The sequence below is a fragment of the Channa argus genome, chromosome 23 (genome assembly GCF_033026475.1).
Source record: "Channa argus isolate prfri chromosome 23, Channa argus male v1.0, whole genome shotgun sequence".
Taxonomy (NCBI): Eukaryota; Metazoa; Chordata; class Actinopteri; order Anabantiformes; family Channidae; genus Channa; species Channa argus.
The window spans coordinates 12346359-12366121 of record NC_090219.1 but is presented as its reverse complement, the minus strand read 5'-3'; the positions used below and the strand labels follow the sequence as shown (position 1 = coordinate 12366121).

The 19763-nt window shown below is 38.6% G+C and overlaps 3 protein-coding genes across 6 annotated transcripts; all 3 read left to right on the top strand.

Annotated features, from left to right (window-relative positions):
* The first annotated feature begins 379 nt into the window (after positions 1 to 379).
* LOC137108587 (protein FAM3C-like) lies at positions 380 to 10008 on the top strand. 3 transcript variants are annotated; one of them, XM_067493362.1, is made up of 10 exons: positions 380 to 1483; positions 3663 to 3701; positions 4224 to 4307; positions 6033 to 6104; positions 6180 to 6288; positions 6756 to 6814; positions 6904 to 6954; positions 7054 to 7138; positions 7260 to 7383; positions 7935 to 10008. In XM_067493362.1, exons 1-10 carry the CDS (start codon positions 1465 to 1467, stop codon positions 8022 to 8024), a joined length of 732 nt encoding a protein of 243 aa, XP_067349463.1. In that variant the 5' UTR covers positions 380 to 1464; the 3' UTR covers positions 8025 to 10008. The 3 variants fall into 3 exon arrangements, with proteins under 3 accessions (XP_067349463.1, XP_067349465.1, XP_067349464.1); XM_067493363.1 differs by lacking the exon at positions 380 to 1483 and adding an exon at positions 1634 to 1987; XM_067493364.1 differs by lacking the exon at positions 6904 to 6954.
* Positions 10009 to 11305: 1297 nt separating this feature from the next.
* actr6 (actin related protein 6) lies at positions 11306 to 15319 on the top strand. Its single transcript, XM_067493359.1, has 11 exons — positions 11306 to 11510; positions 11955 to 12072; positions 12187 to 12255; positions 12401 to 12524; positions 12667 to 12802; positions 12886 to 12942; positions 13306 to 13404; positions 14085 to 14163; positions 14250 to 14421; positions 14633 to 14771; positions 14946 to 15319. The coding sequence occupies exons 1-11, from the start codon at positions 11443 to 11445 to the stop codon at positions 15073 to 15075; spliced, it is 1191 nt and encodes a 396-aa protein (XP_067349460.1). The 5' UTR covers positions 11306 to 11442; the 3' UTR covers positions 15076 to 15319.
* A 583-nt stretch (positions 15320 to 15902) lies between these two features.
* Positions 15903 to 19665, top strand: sycp3 (synaptonemal complex protein 3). 2 transcript variants are annotated; one of them, XM_067493366.1, is made up of 8 exons: positions 15903 to 16535; positions 16610 to 16691; positions 17671 to 17705; positions 18023 to 18140; positions 18359 to 18458; positions 18906 to 19004; positions 19096 to 19200; positions 19499 to 19631. In XM_067493366.1, exons 1-8 carry the CDS (start codon positions 16409 to 16411, stop codon positions 19511 to 19513), a joined length of 681 nt encoding a protein of 226 aa, XP_067349467.1. In that variant the 5' UTR covers positions 15903 to 16408; the 3' UTR covers positions 19514 to 19631. The 2 variants fall into 2 exon arrangements, with proteins under 2 accessions (XP_067349467.1, XP_067349466.1); XM_067493365.1 differs by having other exon boundaries at positions 15905 to 16535; positions 19527 to 19665.
* Positions 19666 to 19763: the final 98 nt, after the last annotated feature.

Genomic DNA, 19763 nt, shown 5'->3' with positions numbered 1-19763 from the left:
TATGTAGACTGACTAATCTGGGTGTAGACCACTGAGGACTGTGGCTGCTCAGCCTGGACCTGAATCTATATTATCACCTACAGAGTTTATTTAGGCAACCTAGCTTAACACAGTCACTCTTAATGCAAAAATACATTTTGTGTTATTTTATTTAAACGTGTTCACATTTCATTCACGGCTCTAAGTGTCTGATTTTCAGAAAAAGAAATTAAAGACTGATGTTCACAATGAATGACCAGAATCCCTGAACTGACTGTGTTGAAAAAACAATTCTCTGCTTCACCATGAAAAAGGTTGTAACATGTTAATTCACTGCTTCCAGTTTCTGCACTGAGAGAATCTGCTCCTGATTTTAAATAATAGGAAAGATAATTGTGTTATTTATTGTCAATTTGAGCTTTTATAGGTTTATTTCGGACTTAAGTGTCACAGACACATTAACTGGTAACGTAATAGACTCTTTAATGTAAAACTAGGCATTTGAATTACATATACCTACTGCAAAATACTGATTTAAAGGAAATGGGCAGAAAAATAAATAAAAAGCACAATGACAAATTGCTTAGTAAAAGACTGATTTATCCTGAGGCCCTGAATCTGCTGCAGCCTCTGCTGTGAATGAAAATAATATAATGATTGAAGAAATTTGTAAACCAAAACTTTGTATTGCTACTAACTAAATGGTCAGTTAGTGAATAGAAAAAATGAACACTAATGATTTTTCATTTCAAAACCAAATAGGTTTTGTGATCTACTAATGAGGCACATATGAAACACATCTGTTATCAACAGCATCAGGTCAAACGTTTAAAGACTTTTTACTGGAACTCAGTGAAATCACGTTCTTCTTCAGCATTGTTAGTTTAGACATTTTACACCCTGCACTTACTACTTCAACTTCAGTAAACATTTTTAAATGGTTATAGGGAAGTGAGTTTTCGGTAGAAGGATGCTGAGGTTGGAGCTGCCAGGCAGGAGGTCTAGAGGAAAACCAAAGAGGAGATTTATGGATGTAGTGAGGGAGGACATGAAGTTAGTTGGTGTGAGTGAAGAGGATGCAGAGGATAGAGTTAGATGGAAGCACATGATTCGCTGTGGCGACCCCTGAAAGGGAGCAGCCGAAAGGAAAAGAAGAAGAGGGAAGTGAGTTTTAAGTTCTTTTCCTGGAGTTTGTGTAGTTCATCCTGCTGTGGTTCTGAGGAGCCTCAGTAAAGGTAAAGACTGACCTGGATACTACTTCACCCTTTAAACAAATGTTAACCCTATTGCAGCAAATGGTAAATATTCATTTGAAAATGCTATCAGCAGGTGGACCCTGACCTTCTGGGTGCAGCTGGTCTGAAGGAGTAATAATCCGGCTGGAGGAGGGGGAGGAACCGGATAAACCTGTTTGTAGTTGATCCGGTGCAAGTGCAGGTGCCAAAATCCTTGCAGGACTTGTCAGTGTCCCTGGAAATCCGAGGAATGCTCACTGTCCGAATAGGTCAGTACAACACTTGTTTTTTTTACTCATTTGATTGTGTTTATTGTTTTATTGTTTTATGCCAGTTCAAACTGTTCGGTGTATCAGTCAGAATGTGTGTGTGCGGGGTAGGGATGCAGGGCCGAAGTGTGTTTTATCACCGTGGTTAACTTTTGCACGCGCTGGAAGAAACTTTTACAGCAGGTCCAATTGTCAGGTTTCTGTTATAAATGGACCCAAGTGAGTGGGTTATAAAAAGAGCTTTAATCCGAATGGAAAGGAAGGAACCTAAGTATCGGAAACTGACCACTCCAATCAAGAACCTGGACATAAACAGGAAAAGGCAAACGGTGAATCTAAGAATATGAACAGAACCTACAGCCCCGAGTGAGGGAACTCGCGGGGGGACAGGCGGAAACTAAGGAACCAGGAGAAAAAGGACGAGGTGACTGAACAAGAGCGGGGATGCTGAGAGGAAAACACGAGGACCGGAGTCCACAAAACAGGAGCCTGCAGGCAGAACAGGTGTTATACCAGCGAAAACCCAACCAACGTTGAAAAATCAATATGATCTATGTTGGAGATGTTAACTGATTGTTACTTTATGAATGAGGCGTCAGTGTTTTCTTAGGCTAAACTCAATAGTAGTGTTTTTATCCAGCGGTCTTTGATGAATTTCTCCAAACATGTTTGTGAAGGTAAATGATTTGGCCTATTAAACGTATAGCAGATTGCAAGTGTTTCATTGAGGTTCGTGTCATACTTTGAAATGACAATTATAATAAAGTCAATAATACGGCTTAAGCTAAAGCAAAGAAACACACCGGAATCTTTCTGTCTTGCTTGTTTAATGGTATGAACTTGTGAGGTTTTCAATAATTACCAGCACGTTTAAGGTTATGTGAACCTGACAATGAGAAAAATCAGGTAATGCAACAGTGTGAATGGCTCAAATCACAACGAAATTGGAGTCAAACGTGTTATTATAAGCTGATACTTTATTAGAGTTGTTCGGGGTTTTAGCTTTAGCTGTGCGCGCTCCCGCTTGGTGAACGCATATCGCGGCAGGCAAGCAAAACTCTGCATAACACCTGGAACCTGCGAATTTAACGGGGAGAATCTTTTTGGCGGGGTTAAATGGAGCTTTTAATGAGTGGATGAGAAGTAGGATTGGGGGACATACCTAAGGACAAACGGCACGTGGAGTGGACACAGTAAAAGCAAAACAGAGAGGGAGAGAGAGATGTGTGAGAGTGGACAGGTCGAGGCAGGATGTCCAAAAGGTGTCGTGGACAGAGACCAAATAGAATCCATGAAACAAAGTCCAGAACCACAACACGGAGACTTGTCAAATAAGGTCTAGACTCTAAAGAATAATTTTTATTATGACATAGTTTCAGATTTGAGAAAACTGAATAAACCATTTTACACACGATTTCTACTTAGAACACGTCTTCTACTTTCTACACTTAGACTCACAAATTCAGGTCTAGATTATCAAGATTCTATGGAATTGTTTTCTTGGATTTTGAAAAATAATGAAACTCTTATTGTCTTGAGGTTGGATACATGGAAAACAGGGTCTATGTGAACATAGGAAGAGGAGAACATTTCTCCCAGGGAGGTGATCAGAAGTTGGCGAAATTCTCTGAACAAAGCACTTTCTTCACCCGCAGGAAAGCTTCATTTAATTCATCTGTCCATCAGCTGCCCCATTTTTCAAGTGTTCATACCAGGCAGGCTCTCACAGCTTCCTCCTCCAAGTTCAACATCAGAGCAGCCCAGTTGGCACAAGTCCTCTTTTAGGAGGTTGTGTTGCTCCATTTTGTTTTGGAGTTCATCTAATCCACGATTTCAAATGAAGGAATTCTCATGAACATGTTATTAATTATGTTGACACATTACTATTCACTTAATGATCACACAGCCTTTGATGCATCAAGGGCAAACAGTGCCATTGTTTTTGCACCCAAGTAAATGTTTATTGTGTAGGAGCAGTCATTCGGGCATCACAGGTTGAGCCACCACCCCCTTCACTATTTCACTTTCCAGCCTAATGCTCGAGCCATAGCTACCTCATAGCCTCATACCTGCCTTCATTATTTTCTCCAATGCATTGTGCAGTACCACAGATACAACATGACACTGACATTGTGCTAAACACTTCATCCGCCCTGGTCTTTGTGTTGTTTTCTTGCAGGGAAAAGAACAATGGCAACACGACAAAACCTCAGACGATGTAAGTTTTTATCCTGTGCCTTGTTTTGTTTTTCATTCGCAGTTACTTCCTTCTTGGTTGTTGACTTAACTGGGTGTTGCTAATGACCAATTCAAAAGTGCTTTCTCTGCTTCAGCTGCCCCCCCATAGTAAATTCCTCCTTTATTCTCTGTAATACTTCACTCTCACCTTAATCAACAAGGCCTACACAGTCAACTTGTGTAAAGGTCTAAATCTTAGAGCAGCTGTACAATGATCTCTCAGTATTTGCGATTCAAAATCAACACAAAGAGATGTAAAAGCACCACATCATGGCCTTTATGCTTAAAAAATGTAAATGAAAACAGTCTAATTTTTATTAAGTAGTAGTTAGATTAATTTCCAGTCGATTGATTATTTGATTAATTGCTAAAAGTTCCACAGTAGAAACAGTCTGGATGTGTAAACTTTGATACATTGGGTCATGTTTATATTGTATTAATTTGTTTTAGTTGTCTATCATCCAGAGATTCCTCATATTATGAATTTTGTTTTGTTTCTCAGGGATTTTGCAGTGCATGTTGGTGTTGGTGCCAGTGGTTATTGTTACCACAGTCATCCTGCAGAAATACAGCAACTCATTCACTGGTAAGAACATTTAATGGAGAACAATGACAGCTACAACCATGCTCCTGGTCAGTTCTGGTAATTAATTCGCCCAGCAGCAGCAGCAGTAACAACATAGATTGTAAAACACTTTTGCCAAGAAAATCCATATTCTAGTATTCCGTGGAAGCTTTTTATGAACAATTAGCAACTTCTCCTTGGAACCAGTGCAGCACATCAAAATATAAAACTAACTGTTCAACAACAAAGGCTATAGTTATTACAAGGTAGGTCATTCTGCAGTCTACCATAACTGAAGTTCACACATTTGTCGTTTTGGAGGTTAGAACAAGTTTTAAATAAGATCTGTAGCTCAGTAGAAACAGCCTGTAATGTAGAGAAGATGTGCCATCAGCATAAGAATTTAGATGCTAAATGAACAACATAAAGAGAAAAAAGCAGTGCAATACTCAGTATTGATCCTTGAGGAACACCTTTGAACAATATAGAGGTACAATTTGACCTGTTGCAGAGGTGGTAAAAGTACACAAACTCAGTACTCCATCAAGGGTGCAAGTGAGGCTGTAAATGCATAATAAGTAATTTGGCGTAGAAAAAAATGACAGAGCTGATACAAAACAGATATTATCCAATTTCAGTTCTGTAGTTAGTTCAGTAGTTAATTCATAATAATTGTGACTTATTGGTTAATTTTGATTTTTAGGAATCTTCATCTAAAAAGTAACTAGTAACTAAGGCTTTACAATAAATGTAACCAAGTGAAAATACAATATTTTCCTTTGATGCGTAGTAAAGTAAAAGGGCCGACTGTAGCTCAGTTGGTAATGCTGTCGTCCAAGGACCACAGGTCCCGTGGTTCGATTCCCAGTGTCGAAGTGTCCTTGGGTAGAACCTGAAACCAAGAGTTATTCTCAGTGGATCAGTTGAGCACCTTGTATGGCAGCCACTGTCATCGATGTGGGTGGGTGTGTGTGTGTGTGTGTGTGTGTGAATGGGTGAATGAAAAGCAACATTGTAAAGTGCTTTGTACAAAAGCGCTGAATGAGTGGAGGTTTACCATTTACAGAAAAAGGGAAAAAAAAACAAGTAAAATATAAGCACTGCTGAATTGTACTTGAGTACAGTCATTTGTAATTTGGAGAAAGCTGATTATTAACCAAATATTTATTTATCTTTATTTTGGTTATTTCTTTGTTTTATTGCATGAATTGATATTAGTTAACAGGACTATGAGACTAATGCACTTATGCACTTAAATCTATTTAAATAAAAAAAAACTACTTTCTGCTGTTTCGCATTTGCATCTCGTGAACTGTGAACATAGATGACTTAGACTTTGCTGCCTTGTACGTCACTTATAATTCACTTTGAATAAAAGAGACTGACAAATTACTAAATGGAAATGTAACGGCCTTTTGCCTACAAAGTGGATTATGTTGTTTCTGTGGATGTTCTCACGCTTGTAAATGCTATTACTTTTGAATGTGTTGTAACTGGCATGACTCCAATGTGATGACAACAGATAAAATCTAATGTAATTTTGATACCCAATATTATTTGGATATACGTTTGCATTCTGTGACTTTACAATCTATACAGCACACAACACCCTCTGTACTTGGACACTGTAGAAAAACACCTCCTAAAAATCTTTAAAAACACATGTCAAGTTCCCAGGTTGTTGATTTCTCCTCCTGTGCATTTGGCGTCCTGTCACTTTAGCGTCTCTATAAATTGTTTTTCCAGGTGACTGGCTTGTTTTATCTAAAAGCTATTATGCATCCAGTCAGATGTCTAAGACATCCTTCAAACAGTCAGGTTAGTGATTGAATCAACCTGATAAGGATGATCCGTGAATTGGCTTCAAATTAAATCTTTTGTCTGTTTTTTCAGCTAGTTCATGCAAAGCACAGAGTGTCTGCGCAGAGGATCACATCAGTTTCTTCATCCAGAGTGGAGCTGCAAACATAGTGGCTCCAAAGATCTGCATCCAGAACAACCTGTTGGTGGTTCTCCCTTTCTGACCTGATTTGTCAAAGTTTACACATCCAGACTGTTTCTATTATAGAATTGAATTAGTAATTAATCAAATAATCAATCGACTGGAAATGGAGCTTACTACTACTACTACTGCTACATATTAATAATTAGATAATTTAAATTTATTTTTTTAAATATAATATTCCATGGTGTGGTGCTTTTACATCTCTTTGTGTCTTTTTGTGTTGATTTTGCATTGGAAATAGATTTTTCCTTTTCCTCTCTTGGGAAACTTTTGCATTTCCCTCGTGATGCTCTCGTCTCTCTGTGGTACTTCTGCATCTCTTGCGGTGCTTTTACATCTCTAAGTGGTAATTTCAGCTTAAATAACAATACATAACTAAACCTTATTAAGTACAGTATTGGAGTAAAAACACTTGACTGCCTCATGGCTTCTAAGACCTTTACAGTATGTTAACTGTCCCCCAGGGTCCTTGGAACAGTATTGAATAACGCTGGCTATGGAATAAACATTGTTATAGTAAATGGTGAGTCCTGAACCAATAGACCATTTTGTTTGTTTGTCATCATGACTGTGACAAAGTGTCTGCAGATACACTCTCTCTGTGGTTAACAGGTAAAACAGGGGAAGTCCTAAAAAACGGTCACTTTGACATGTATGGTGGTGGTAAGCAACAGTGGATATTTAATAGAACTCTACAGTTTTATGCCCAGGTCATTTGAGCTGATATCAGATGAGAGTTTTATAAATCTGTTTGTGTTGCAGAAGTGGAGCCTTTGATTGAATTCCTAAAATCCATTGAGACAGGTTCTGTTGCCCTGATGGCGTCGTTTGATGAACCTTCATCAAAGTAAATGTCTCACACTTCTCCAGATTCCTACTACATGTTCTATAAGCAGAGAAAATGAAAATTCTTACTCACAGCAGAGACACACTTGTTCTAAGTTTTGTTGGTAAAATTTGTCTCACAGACTAAATGATGATGCAAGGAAGCTGATTGCTGACCTGGGAAGCTCTGCAGTGAAGTCACTGGGATTCAGAGATAACTGGGTGTTTGTTGGTGGGAAAGGAGCAGGAAAGAGCAACTTTGAGAAGGTAACTACACTATTTTCTTTAATCGTGCATTGAATCTTCATTTGGTTCATCGCTGTGGTCAAGATTCCAAACATCAAACAATATCTAAACATACAAATGATTCATTTTAAAATCCATCTGTATGTAGATGTTACTATCTTACATTGAGTTGACTATATTGAGCCATCTCTATAATTAATAGTTTAGAATTATTTCATTTCTTCTCAAGAGTTGATGTTGAAGACTGTCATGTCTGTGCAGCAAATGTGAAGCTATAGCCAGCTGTTGGTTGGCTTATATTAGCACAAACACTGATGCATGACAGTTGTATTAATTTAAATCTTATTCTTTCTAACCAAAAAGAACAATACTGCATTTTATTAAATGTTAAACTATTCCTTTAAGGATTATAGGACAACATCATTGATTAGCTTATCCTTTAAGATTGCTTGTTGTACTCAACAGACCAACTCAACTCCAAATGCTATTACATCCTCAGAAGCTTATCGGGTTTCTTGTTGATGTTGTTTGGCCTGTATATGTATCATAACTGTGTTTCTGTCTCTTTGCAGTACATGAAGAATGACAATGCAGTAAATAAATATGAAAACTGGCCAGAGCTCATTGAACTGCAGGGATGCATCCCCAGATACCTGGAGTGACCTGCTGCTGCTGCATCCTGAGAACAACAAATTAGCATCAAGCACCAGAAACTTGTTTGAGGGAATTTGGCTTCTTTTCCTTTGGGCTGGTTCCTTTCAGGGGTCTCCACAGCGAATCATGTGCCTCCATCTAACTCTGTCCTCTGCATCCTCTTCTCTCACACCAACTACCTTCATGTCCTCTCTCACTACATCCATAAATCTCCTCTTTGGTCTTCCTCTAGACCTCCTGCCTGGCAGCTACAACCTCAGCATCCTTCTACCGATATATTCACAGTTTCTCCTCTGAACATGTCCAAACCACCTCAATCTGGCCTCTCTGACTTTATCTCCAAAACATCTAACATGAGCTGTCCCTCTGATGTCCTCATTCCTGATCCTGTCCATCCTCTTCACTCCTAAAGAGAACCTCAACATCTTAAGCTCTGCTACCTACAGCTCTGCCTCCTGTCTTTTGTTAAGTGCCACTGTCTCTAAGCTGAACAACATCTCTGGTCTCACCACCGTCTTGAACATCTTTCCTTTCCTTCTCGCTGATACTCTTATCACACAACACACCTGACACTTTTCTCCACCCATTCCAACCTGCTTGCACTCGCCTCTTCACCTCTTTTTTACACTCTCTGTAAAAAACTGTTGACCCTAAGTACTTAAAGTCCTGCACCTTCTTCACTTCTCAAGTGGTCCAGTTATCTGGAGGCACCTGACCACCCAGAGTCTGTCTCATCTCCTCCCTAAAAACTACACAACATTAATCCTTTTTCAACCTCCACTAGTTTGTCTTCTGCTCTGCCTTAGTCTTCTTCTTCATCTTCCTCACCACCAGAGTCATTTTATATACCACCACACCATGTACTTGTGGGGCATAACCACCAACAACATTGAACATCACAACTCCTGCTCCATTTCTCTTCCTATCTGACCCATGTTAGAACAACTTGAACCCTGCTCCTCAGTTTCTAGCCTTGCTACCTTCCCACCTGGTCTCCTGGACACACAGTATGTCCACCTTCCTTCTCTGCATCATGTCAATCAGCTCTCTAGTCTTCCCTGTCTTAGTACCAACATTAAAAGTCCCTACTGTCAGTCCTACACTCTTAGCTTTCCTCTTCTCTCTCTGCCTACGAACACACCTTCCTCCTCTCCTTCTTCGACCAACAGTGGTCCAATTTTCACCAGCACCCTGTAGGTCAACAGCACCAGTGGTGGTCGTTGTTAACCAGGGCCCCGACCGATCTGGTATGGAAGTCATGATTTGCATTTTTAATTTGGCATGTGTTTCACATCGGATGTCCTTCCTGACACAACCCTCTGCATTTGACTATACTTGGGACTGGCACATGAAGACACTGGCTTGTGCCCCCCTGTGATTGCATTGTTTGAGGGAGTTCATCAATAGTTAATAATCACACAAACAGGAAACTGGAAACAGAAAAAAGGAGATGGTGAACAAGACAGGACAGGGAACTACAACCTGGTGTCCTGCATAGATGCAACAGTTCTTCTCTTTACAATGACACAGCATCAGTAAATGTAAACAGGTTTACTCGTTCTCTGTGCCACTGCATTATTAACAGAAGGAAAAGACTGAAAATTTGTACATTTTTATACATCTGAAGGATGGTTTGTGTCAACAAGGTTGGCTCTGGATCATCTGTCCTCATTGTAGAATGACTCCAGGACTTTATGTTGAAAAACTTGAGAGTCAGTCTAATGCCTGCCCACCCCCCCTCCCGACTAGAAACAGCTGTAAACAATGAGAAACCCTTTCCTTGTTGCTGTGTGTTGTGTATGTGCCAAAATTGCAAATTTGTTCAACTTTGACCCCGCTTGAAACCAGTTACTTTTACCTATTGCTTGAATAGACAAAAAATGTATTTGCCTACTTGTTTCTGAAATTTTCAAACTGTATAATAACATACCCCCCTTATATTAAACCCAGACTAGGCAAAGACAGACAGTTTTACTGGTGAAATATTATTTATTTTTTAAATTTAATTCTTTATTTTTTCCGCGACAATACAACTAAACATTGTTACAACTAAGTGACTGATCTTTGTATAAAATGCTGACTTTATTTGGTTGGTTCAGACTGCAGAAGCCCTTATATTCAACTAGATAAACATTTGCATGCATTTGCCCTCTAGAAGAAGGTCATTATTTGAAATCTTTTGAGAAGTTGCCCTCAAATATTTATACAAACACCTCTGAGCATACAGTATATCAGGCTTCCAAGAAGCACTGTGATATTTAACTTGTTAAGGTCTTTACCTGTTAGTGTAAAACAATTTCAGTTGATCTGTAACTGTGTAAATATGACACGTACACACTGAACAACAGTGGCATTCATGCCTGAGTTTTATTATTTTACTGTCACAGCTTGCAGCATCCCTTTCGTTGGTCTGCCCATGTAGGTTACCACAGTTTAGTTATTTATTGACTTTGTGGATTCACAGGAACCAGCGGGAAATACTGAGTAATTGATGTGGTAATTAAATTGAGGTATCGTTTAAGAAAACAAGACTATGGAAAATGAAAAAGAGGAAAGGGGAAAATAGAAATGATAATCAAGTGCTTTTGTAAATACCGGTACATGTAGAGGGCAATACTGGAAAACAAAGCTAAAGTTTGAGGAAAATGGTGTAAGCCACTTATTTCTTACATAATTTGAGAATTAAAAAGATTAAAAACCGACTCTTACCGATTTTAAGGCTACGCAGGTGAAGTAGTTTGGTGAACTGTTTTATCTTGTGAAGACAGCATTTTGGGGGAACAGAACTGATTGAATGTAAATTGTATGATTCTAATGAAACTTTGTGTATCAGTCTACCTGAGGTTTTGTAAGTACATTAAAAGCCTTAGGTATCATACCGATCAAAATGTATCTAAAAATACCTATTCTACACAAGTGAGCACAATACTAATAAATAAGTGAATGCAGCCTACTTAACGACATCCAACATAGTGTAAAAATATTCAATAATTTGATGTGCAGGGGGCAACCACTAGCCTTTTTTTCTATTATTATTCAATATTTTTTGTATTCACCTAGTGTTTTTTAAATTCCAAGGTGTTTAAAATTCAACAGATTTTATCCAAGGAACTTGGCGAAAGAACAATTGATTGTGTTCCTGTTTCCACCCGGACACTTTTCTAAGAAGACCCAAACCTCGTATCTGATTGGCTATACTAACCGTCAATGTACATAAAGAAAAGAGAATCGAAGACGTGATTGGCTTACTCAGATAATCAACTGTGACGAAAACAGAAAAGAAGAAATTGATTGGCAGAACGACTAATAAAAATAACCGTAATGGCGGCGCCTAGTGTTTTGTGATAGTGTAGCAATGTGTTCTATTTTATCAAACGTGAACTAAAGTTTAGTGATTTATTTAATGTGGGGTTTTCTGTCTATAAGATGGCGACGTTAGTACTGGACAACGGAGCCTGCACCGCGAAAATAGGGTACAGTCAGGAAAAAGTCAGGTAGGTTGAGTTGTGTAAACGTTAAGCTAGGTAACATTAACGTTAATTTAACATGACTGCTAATGTTAGTAAAAAATTATAATTATCATTGTATTTTAATCAGATCAAATATAGATGTTCAATACACATAAAAGGTATATGCAGGAATACTGTGTATGTGAAAAAAAAAATATATATAAAAAACAACGTCTTGCCAAACTATTCAAAAAAACACAAACGCCTTTCGGCTCCTGTTGAACTAATCTCCAAACCTGACGCCTCAGAGCTCAGTCCTGAGCTTTAAAATAAACTATTATACCAGTCACATTTTAGAGGGTTTTGCTTACTTTTAGATTCAAAAGGAATTAAACACTTGAGGGCTTATTAATGCCAAACGTTTGGTGTATTTATTGCCTTTAACATGCAGTTACCAAATTATGAAGCCTTTCTTTTTCTCTCCCTCAGTGTCATTCCAAACTGCCAGTTTCGCTCCAAGACGTCCAGATTAAAAACCTTCACTGCTAATCAGCTTGATGAGATCAAAGATCCTTCAGGTCTCTTTTACATCCTCCCCTTTCAAAAGGTAAGAGGATGCAACCAAATTTTGCAGCTTTAGCGTGTGTAACATCAGGCGCTAACTGAAGTGTTTTTAATCATTTCACTGATTATCCTTTGGTCCCATTTTTGTTTGTTCCAGGGTTATTTGGTCAACTGGGATGTCCAGAGAAAAGTGTGGGATCATCTCTTTGGAAAAGAGATGTTTAAGGTGTTTAATTTGCTTAATTTATGTTTACAGTAAAAATTTTTTGGTTCTTTTGAAATATGCCAAACATTTTGAAATCACATTTTTGCTAATTTGAACAGATCCGATAATCTGCTGCTCTGCCTATTTGTGTGTTTCCTGGTCACAGGTGGAGTTTCCAGACACCAGCATCATCATTACAGAGCCATACTATAACTTCACCTCCATTCAGGAATCGATGAACGAGATCCTTTTTGAGGAGTACCAGTTCCAGTCAGCTCTTAGGATCAATGGTAAGTCGACCCAGACATTTAAAAAAAAATAGATAGAACCAACCAGTCAATCATCTAAAATCCTTTTGGCAAAAAGTAAGTACAAAGGCAGCATCAAAAAACATCTCTGTGATTGATCTCGGCTATGTCTGTGTTAAACCAGCGGGCTCTCTTAGCGCTCACCACTACTTCCAAACAAAACCCTTGCAGCTCTGCTGCTTGGTGGTCGACAGTGGATTCTCCTTCACCCACATCGTCCCGTACTGCCGCAGCAGGAAAATGAAGGAAGGCATCTGCAGGTCAGAGGTTTTTACCGTGAAACAGCATGAACGGTAATCACAACAGCAAGCTGAAAGCCTGTTGCCTTGTATTCGTTTTTCAGGATCAATGTAGGAGGAAAGCTACTGACCAATCATCTGAAGGAGATCATTTCATATCGGTAAAGTCACTTCACTCAGTACTGTCATTTCTATTGTTTTTACCTAATTAGCTGCAGCTTTTCTTTTTTGGTTTGATTGTCAGATGCTGTATTAATACTTAGCCTCTGATACACTCTTCTTGTGCAACAGACTCTGTTCCACACATTGTACATTTCTACAGTTGGGTCCAAAAGTTTGCATGCTCTCATATCAAAAACAATAAAACAACATTAAAACAAAGATTTATTTCATCAACATAATGTTTAATGCACATTAGCAAATACAATTGTTTTTTTATTAGAAATTAATTGGTAAGCTCAAGGTTGATGCAAAAATACATCTTATAAATAAAATGATAAAAACAGTCTATCTCTTCCTTTCAGCCAGTTACATGTCATGGATGAAACTCATGTGATCAACCAGGTGAAAGAAGACGTCTGCTATGTCTCTCAGCAGTTTTACAAGGACATGGAGGTTGCACAGTAAGCCGAGATACACCACACAAACACAAACATATTCCAGGCTGATTGTATTGTTTCTAATTTAAAGACTGAATAAAGGCAATGTTCATATTAGAGCCGGAAACTCTTATTCATGAACATTTCCTAGTTTTTCACAGAATATGTCATATATCCTGTGGTTTAAGTTTCTCAAATAAGAGGTTTTGCTGTTTTCTCTGTCACATGGCGTGTGAATTTGTGCAGTATCAGCACTTGTGTCTGCAGTAAGAGGTGAATTTGAATATTTTTGGATTGTTGGGTAAAACAATTAAAAGATGTTACCATGGTTTCTTCCAAATGAGATAAATGTCATTTTGTCTGTTTTTAAATATTTTAGGGGCTAAACAGTTAATCAAGTTATACAGTTATTGGATTAAATAGTCATTAGTTGCAGCTCTGTGCATATTCTGAAGCCACTAAGAACAGCACCAATGTAGGATGATTAGTGATTATGCAGCTGATTGTCTTCAGTCAGGCTCTGTATTTTACAGTTTATATCCAGTTTCTGGTTTTCTTTAGTATGTGGTGATGCTGTGGCATCTGTTGTACAGTTACAGGTCTTATACTATCTGTGACATGTAGAGCCGTGTGTTTTCTCAGGAAACTATTTATAAAATCTTACTTTTGTTGTGGTTGTGAGTAATTTTTGTGTGGTTTATCAGATTGAAGGGGGAGGAGAACACTGTGATGAGGGATTACGTGCTTCCAGATTTCAGCTCCATCAAAAAAGGCTTCTGCAAGGTTAGAAAACATCAAAACTTTTTTTTTGACATTGTCAATTCTTGTTGTTACACCGACATCACTGCTGTCCTGTTTTTCTCCACCAGCCTCAAGAGGAGATGGTCTTTAGTGGAAAGTATAAGACGGGCGAGCAGATCCTGAGGTTGGCCAATGAGCGCTTTGCTGTTCCCGAGATGCTTTTTCATCCTTCGGATATCGGTATCCAGGAGATGGGCATCCCCGAGGCCATTGTCTACTCCATCCAGTCCCTGCCTGAAGGTCAGCTATGTTTCTTGCTCATTACACCAGAGTAAATGTAAACACAGAGCTCCTTTATTTTGTCTTATGTCCTTATGTGATGGACCTGACAAAGTAAATTGCAGCCACAAAGATCAGATTTGGGGCCACTTTACCTGTGATGTGAACACAGCCATATTTACAGTACCTGTGTATACTCTGGAAATCTAATCTCAGTGTCCTCTGCCATCAGAGATGCAGCCCCACTTCTACCAGAACATTGTCCTGACTGGAGGAAACAGTTTGTTTCCAGGCTTCAGAGAGCGACTGGAGGAAGATCTGCGTTCCCTTGTTCCAGCTCACCTCCCTGTGTCAGTTCTTCTACCTGCAAAGTAAGTTTAAGACATTGGTATTAAGATAGTTTTCATTCTCGCCTACAACTGTCTTTGTGAAATATATATGCAGGCGTATTACTCAGATTTATCAGCATTGTCAGTGGATGTAACAACATGTCTCCTGTTTCTGATAATGTGCTTGTTAATGATGTATTTTGTCCCTTCCTACAGTCCAATCTGTTATTCATGGGAAGGAGGGAAGCTGCTTGCCCACAACCCAGACTATGACGAGATGGTGGTGACAAGAGAGGACTATGAAGAGAACGGACATTGTATTTGTGAAGAAAAGTTTGATATATGACTTCTGAGAGATAGAAGAAACACCAACTTTTAAAATGACTATATATTCTATAATTTTGATAAACAACAAAAAACAACTCATGCCTTCAATGTTGTACTGTTTTTCTACTGTAGTTATAGTTTTATTTCAGTGTGTTCTATTTGGAAAAAGCCAAATTGCCTCTTTGTATACGTGTGTGTGTGTGTGTGTATATATATAAGATTTTTTTCCCCCTGACCTGTTAAAATGGTTTTGTGCAAGCAGATCTTGTGGCCTCAGTTGATTCCTTTATATTGTTGGAGAAATCTGAGATAAAATTTAAGATTACTGGTCAATAAGAATGACTTATGAAGAGTTTGTCCAAAATTCTTCCATATTCACTCATTAACTGCTACCTAAATGGTTTATACCAAGTAGTTTACTTAATAGTGAACAGTTAAATGAGATTTCTTATTATCGTCATCACTGGGAGCATTGCATTGTTTGTGTGTTAGCATCTGTTAGTAGTGTGTACATTCCATGTACAATACTTTTGTTCCCATTGTTGCACTTTTGAGTGAACTATATTTACATACTATGCAGTGAGTAGAGGAAGATTTCAGACTTGGACTTGTTTGAGCACTATAGAGAATTCACTCCACCTTATTGTTCTTTAAAGCAGTAAAAACAAAATGAAATGTTGATGATTAAATGATTAAAAAACATTTATCAAAAAATATCTGTAAAAATGTGAGAAGGCAAATTATTTTAGAACAATTTGAAGTATTTAAAACGCTTGGTTCTGGTTCTGACCAGTGTTGACAGATTGAATATTGTTCAAGCTGTAGACCAGACTAATCCACTGAATCAAGAACAAACGTGGGTCTAATTTCCTACTAGTTTAAGCCTTTTATATTACATGGTATAAGAAGAGGCTTATTGTAACCTCAAAGAAGTAAGATTATTCCAAGACTTTATTTAAAAAAGACAGTTGTACGAGTGTGTTCTACATTTGGATCGAGCTGCTTACTTTTTGTCAGACCTGGCAACACGGTTCTGGCGGGAATTGAGTTGCAAATCAGTGACGCAGAAACTAGTAATGTAGGTTAGCTTTGAAAAGCTGTATTTTATATTAACGTTTTATTGGAGTCCACGGTCGCTCGTATAGGAAAGATAAATTGTGTGAAATAGACTTAAGGTCGTCCGTTGATTAAATTAAAAAAACAAGGCGATCTAGTTTTAGCCTACTGTAACATTAGCAGCTGTTAGCAGGCCACGTTAGCCAACAGCTCCGTTGTCACAGTTACCGACGCGGTTGAAAAGTTTCGGATTAACGAAGTTAGATAAGTGAGTATCGGGAGACCAGGCTGGAATAATGGCAACAGGAAGAAAACAGGCGAAGAAAAAACATGCAGAAGAAAAATCCGATAAAAACGTTTTTGATTTTACTGAAGGAGACAAAAAGAAAGAGCTGAGCGGCTCAGAGGACGATGTTAGAGGAGGTAACCGCTAAGTTTAGTTTGGTTTGACGGTTTTAAAAAAACATTTCTAATATTTTCACTATTTTTATTTCTAGACGAAACTCCAACAGTGGACAAGCTGGCTAAGAAAAGACCCGCAGATGACTTTGAAGTGGACGAAGCAGCCTGTGCTGTTGGGTAATCGCCACATGCTCCAGCTAATACTTGTGAAATGGCAGCATGGACGCTGGGACATATAGATGAGATGCTATGATCCACTTATCCTAAAAACATTCACATATGTGCGAAGGATTAATAAAGAGAAACAAAACTTTTATTTTTTTGCAGAAAGGATTAATACAGGTATAGTTGTTGTACTACAAGTAAAAACACCCTATTCCAAGAAAACGTCTTACATTAAAAATACTATTTATGTAAAAATGCAATTCAATGCAATTGAAATGCTAATTGAGGAGCAGTTTACTAGTTTAGCTTCAGCTACATTAAACATAGTACAGATAGTGATCCATGCTAGATGAGGTACTGGGATCAGAAAAGCAGCAACAACACAGTAGGAAAATCCTGCTAGTGACAGTCCTTCATTCAATTGTAACTTAAATAAAATTAAAGTATTATTAGAAACCCACCCCCCAGGTGGAGCCCAGCCCACGACACCAACGTCCACCCTGGTACCGGTTCCGAGCCCAGCTTTGTCAGTCCACTGACGAAGCTGCTTGGATAAGAGGCGAAACGTTTCTAACCAAAAAAACAAAAACAAAAAAAGTCCAGGTGACATGATTCAGTGTTCAGATACCCAGAACTGGATCCTCACCGATCAATGCTAAATCACTAGCAGAACACGTTCCGCTGTGGTGACTCTAAAGGAACAAACCGAATCTTTGATTTGATCTTGACATTTGACTGAAAAAATCACCAAAAAAACCCCCATCATCTCCCGATTGTTATTGTTAAAATCTCAATGTCAATGAAACTTGTTGCTACAGCTGTCAGACGAATGTAGTGTATTAATGTAGTGCCATAGAGTAGAAGTATAAATAAGCAGTAAATGGAAATATCCAAGTGAGTTTATTACAAAACTATTAGGTAAATGTGTGCTAATTGTGGAATTGTTACTTTTACTAAATGAAAGTGACTTTCTTTGTATTCCGTGCTCTAGAAATGAGGTACAGTCCATGTTGGAGAGATTTGGAGGTAAGCAACCTTGTTACCAGCAGGTGCCCGTTTTATCTGTTATATGTGAATACAACTTTATATCATTTACTATTACATGCATAGGACATACATGCATTTTCTTTTAAGGCTGCTTATGTTAAACCCCTGCTGCATTGAGGCAGGTTGGCCCTAAGATGTTATTAAATTACAAAGTGAGTAAACTTATGAAAAATAACTTGACTTGTGTTACCACAAGTCATCAATCCTTTTTGCAGGGTTTTTATTCATTGTGCTTCTATACCCAGCTCCTCCGTGTGACTGAAATTAATGCTATTCTCTGACTTCTTTGCTGCCAGCTGACATCAGCAAGGTGATGCAAGCTAAGAAGAAACGGCTGGAGTGTCTGACAAAGAGCTATATGAAGGGAAGTCAGCAAAAACTGGAGCAGCTGTGGAACACTTATCACAGCCAGAGGTTTGACTGTCACCTTCCACTTTCAACAGGAAAACCATGATAAAATTGTCTTCACTGTTTAGTGAGATATGTATAAAAATTGCTTAATTTATAAATAAAACAATTACTTGGTCAAAAAAAATGTAACTAACACATTTTATAGTTTCAGAATTACACATTGTTGAAGAAATGCTGGTTGGTATCATGTTGCTGACTAGAAAATTGTTTTTTTTTTCCAGGCAGAAGATGACTCAGCAGTATTCTCAGCAGGTGTCTTCAGCGTTGCAGCAGTGGGAGACTGAAGCACAGCGAGCTGAGGAGCAGGAGGAGAAGCTCAGCGTCAGTTCACTTAATGGGTTGTTTATATAAAACCACGTGTCTGTTGCTCTTTGACCTCTGTGCAGCCCTTCCTGTGTAAATGGCCTTCGAGTTTCATTGTATTCTGAAGTTTCCTCACCTGTATTAAGGTGATGTGTCTCTTTTCCACATGGTACCACAGGGACCAACATTTCCTTTTTTGAAAACTGTACTCTGCCTCTACAGGGTGACAACCACAGCCTGAACAAGTATCCATTGATTTGTTGAAGTTAAGCATAAGAAGTAGTTATTTTCTTACCCTGTGATAGTTTCTAGGAATTCAAACAGTTCAGAAAGTAAAAATGTGAACTAAAAGATGTTTTGGCAATCTGTGTTTTACCTTACATCTGCTGTGTGTCTGTTTGAAAAGCAAAGGCAGATTCCACCACAGCAAGAAAAGTTAGTGTAAATGGACTATTTTCTCCACAGAATCTCTTCAGACAACAGCAAAAGATCCTGCAGCAGGCCAGAGTCGTGCAGAACCAGAAGCTAAAGACTGTCCGAGAGCTGTATGAGCACTTTGTCAAGGTGAAGCCTTTTAAACCCCGATACAGAAACAGGTACCGATATGGATGTGGAGGAGGGGTTTGGTTGATTAATAATAAAAAGTTTTTTCCAGAACACGGAGGACATGGAGAAGAGCCATGAGGCTTTTCTGCAGGGAGCACAACAAGAGCTGAGAAAGGAGATGGCCACCCTGCAGAAGAAGATCCTCATGGACACAGTGAGTTAAGTTAGGTTGGTTCAGATCGACTAACAAAAGGGATTCAATCAGTTTTCCAACTGTTGAGCCCTTTGACAGACAGAGGCTGTAATGCGTCCAGCCACCTTAGGTACTTGGAATCAAAGTGGACTATATAATATCTTACAAGGTTCTGTATGTGGTGAAACACGACTTTAACAACTCAGAACTACAATGAAGCAAATAAAATGGTTTTTGAAAATACATTACACTGTAATATAAAACAATAGTAAAACAGACAAGCATAACGAAGAAAGAACAAGCTAACATTAAAAAAAAGATGTCTTCTTGTTGATGTGTTTCCATAGCAACAGCAAGAGATGGCCACAGTCCGCAAGTCTCTGCAGTCCATGCTGTTCTAAGCCGCTGTTGCGGCTGCAAGTTTAAGGATGCAGTATAGGTTGGTGCTGCTGTAGTTATTGTAGCTCTAAGCCTGCAGGGTGGTTGTGGTCACAGCCCTCCTGATTCCAATTTTTAGTTTCTGATGCGGTGTCTGTGATTTCAGCCACTGTTTTACTTGCTTAATAATTGTATTTTTGGTTCTG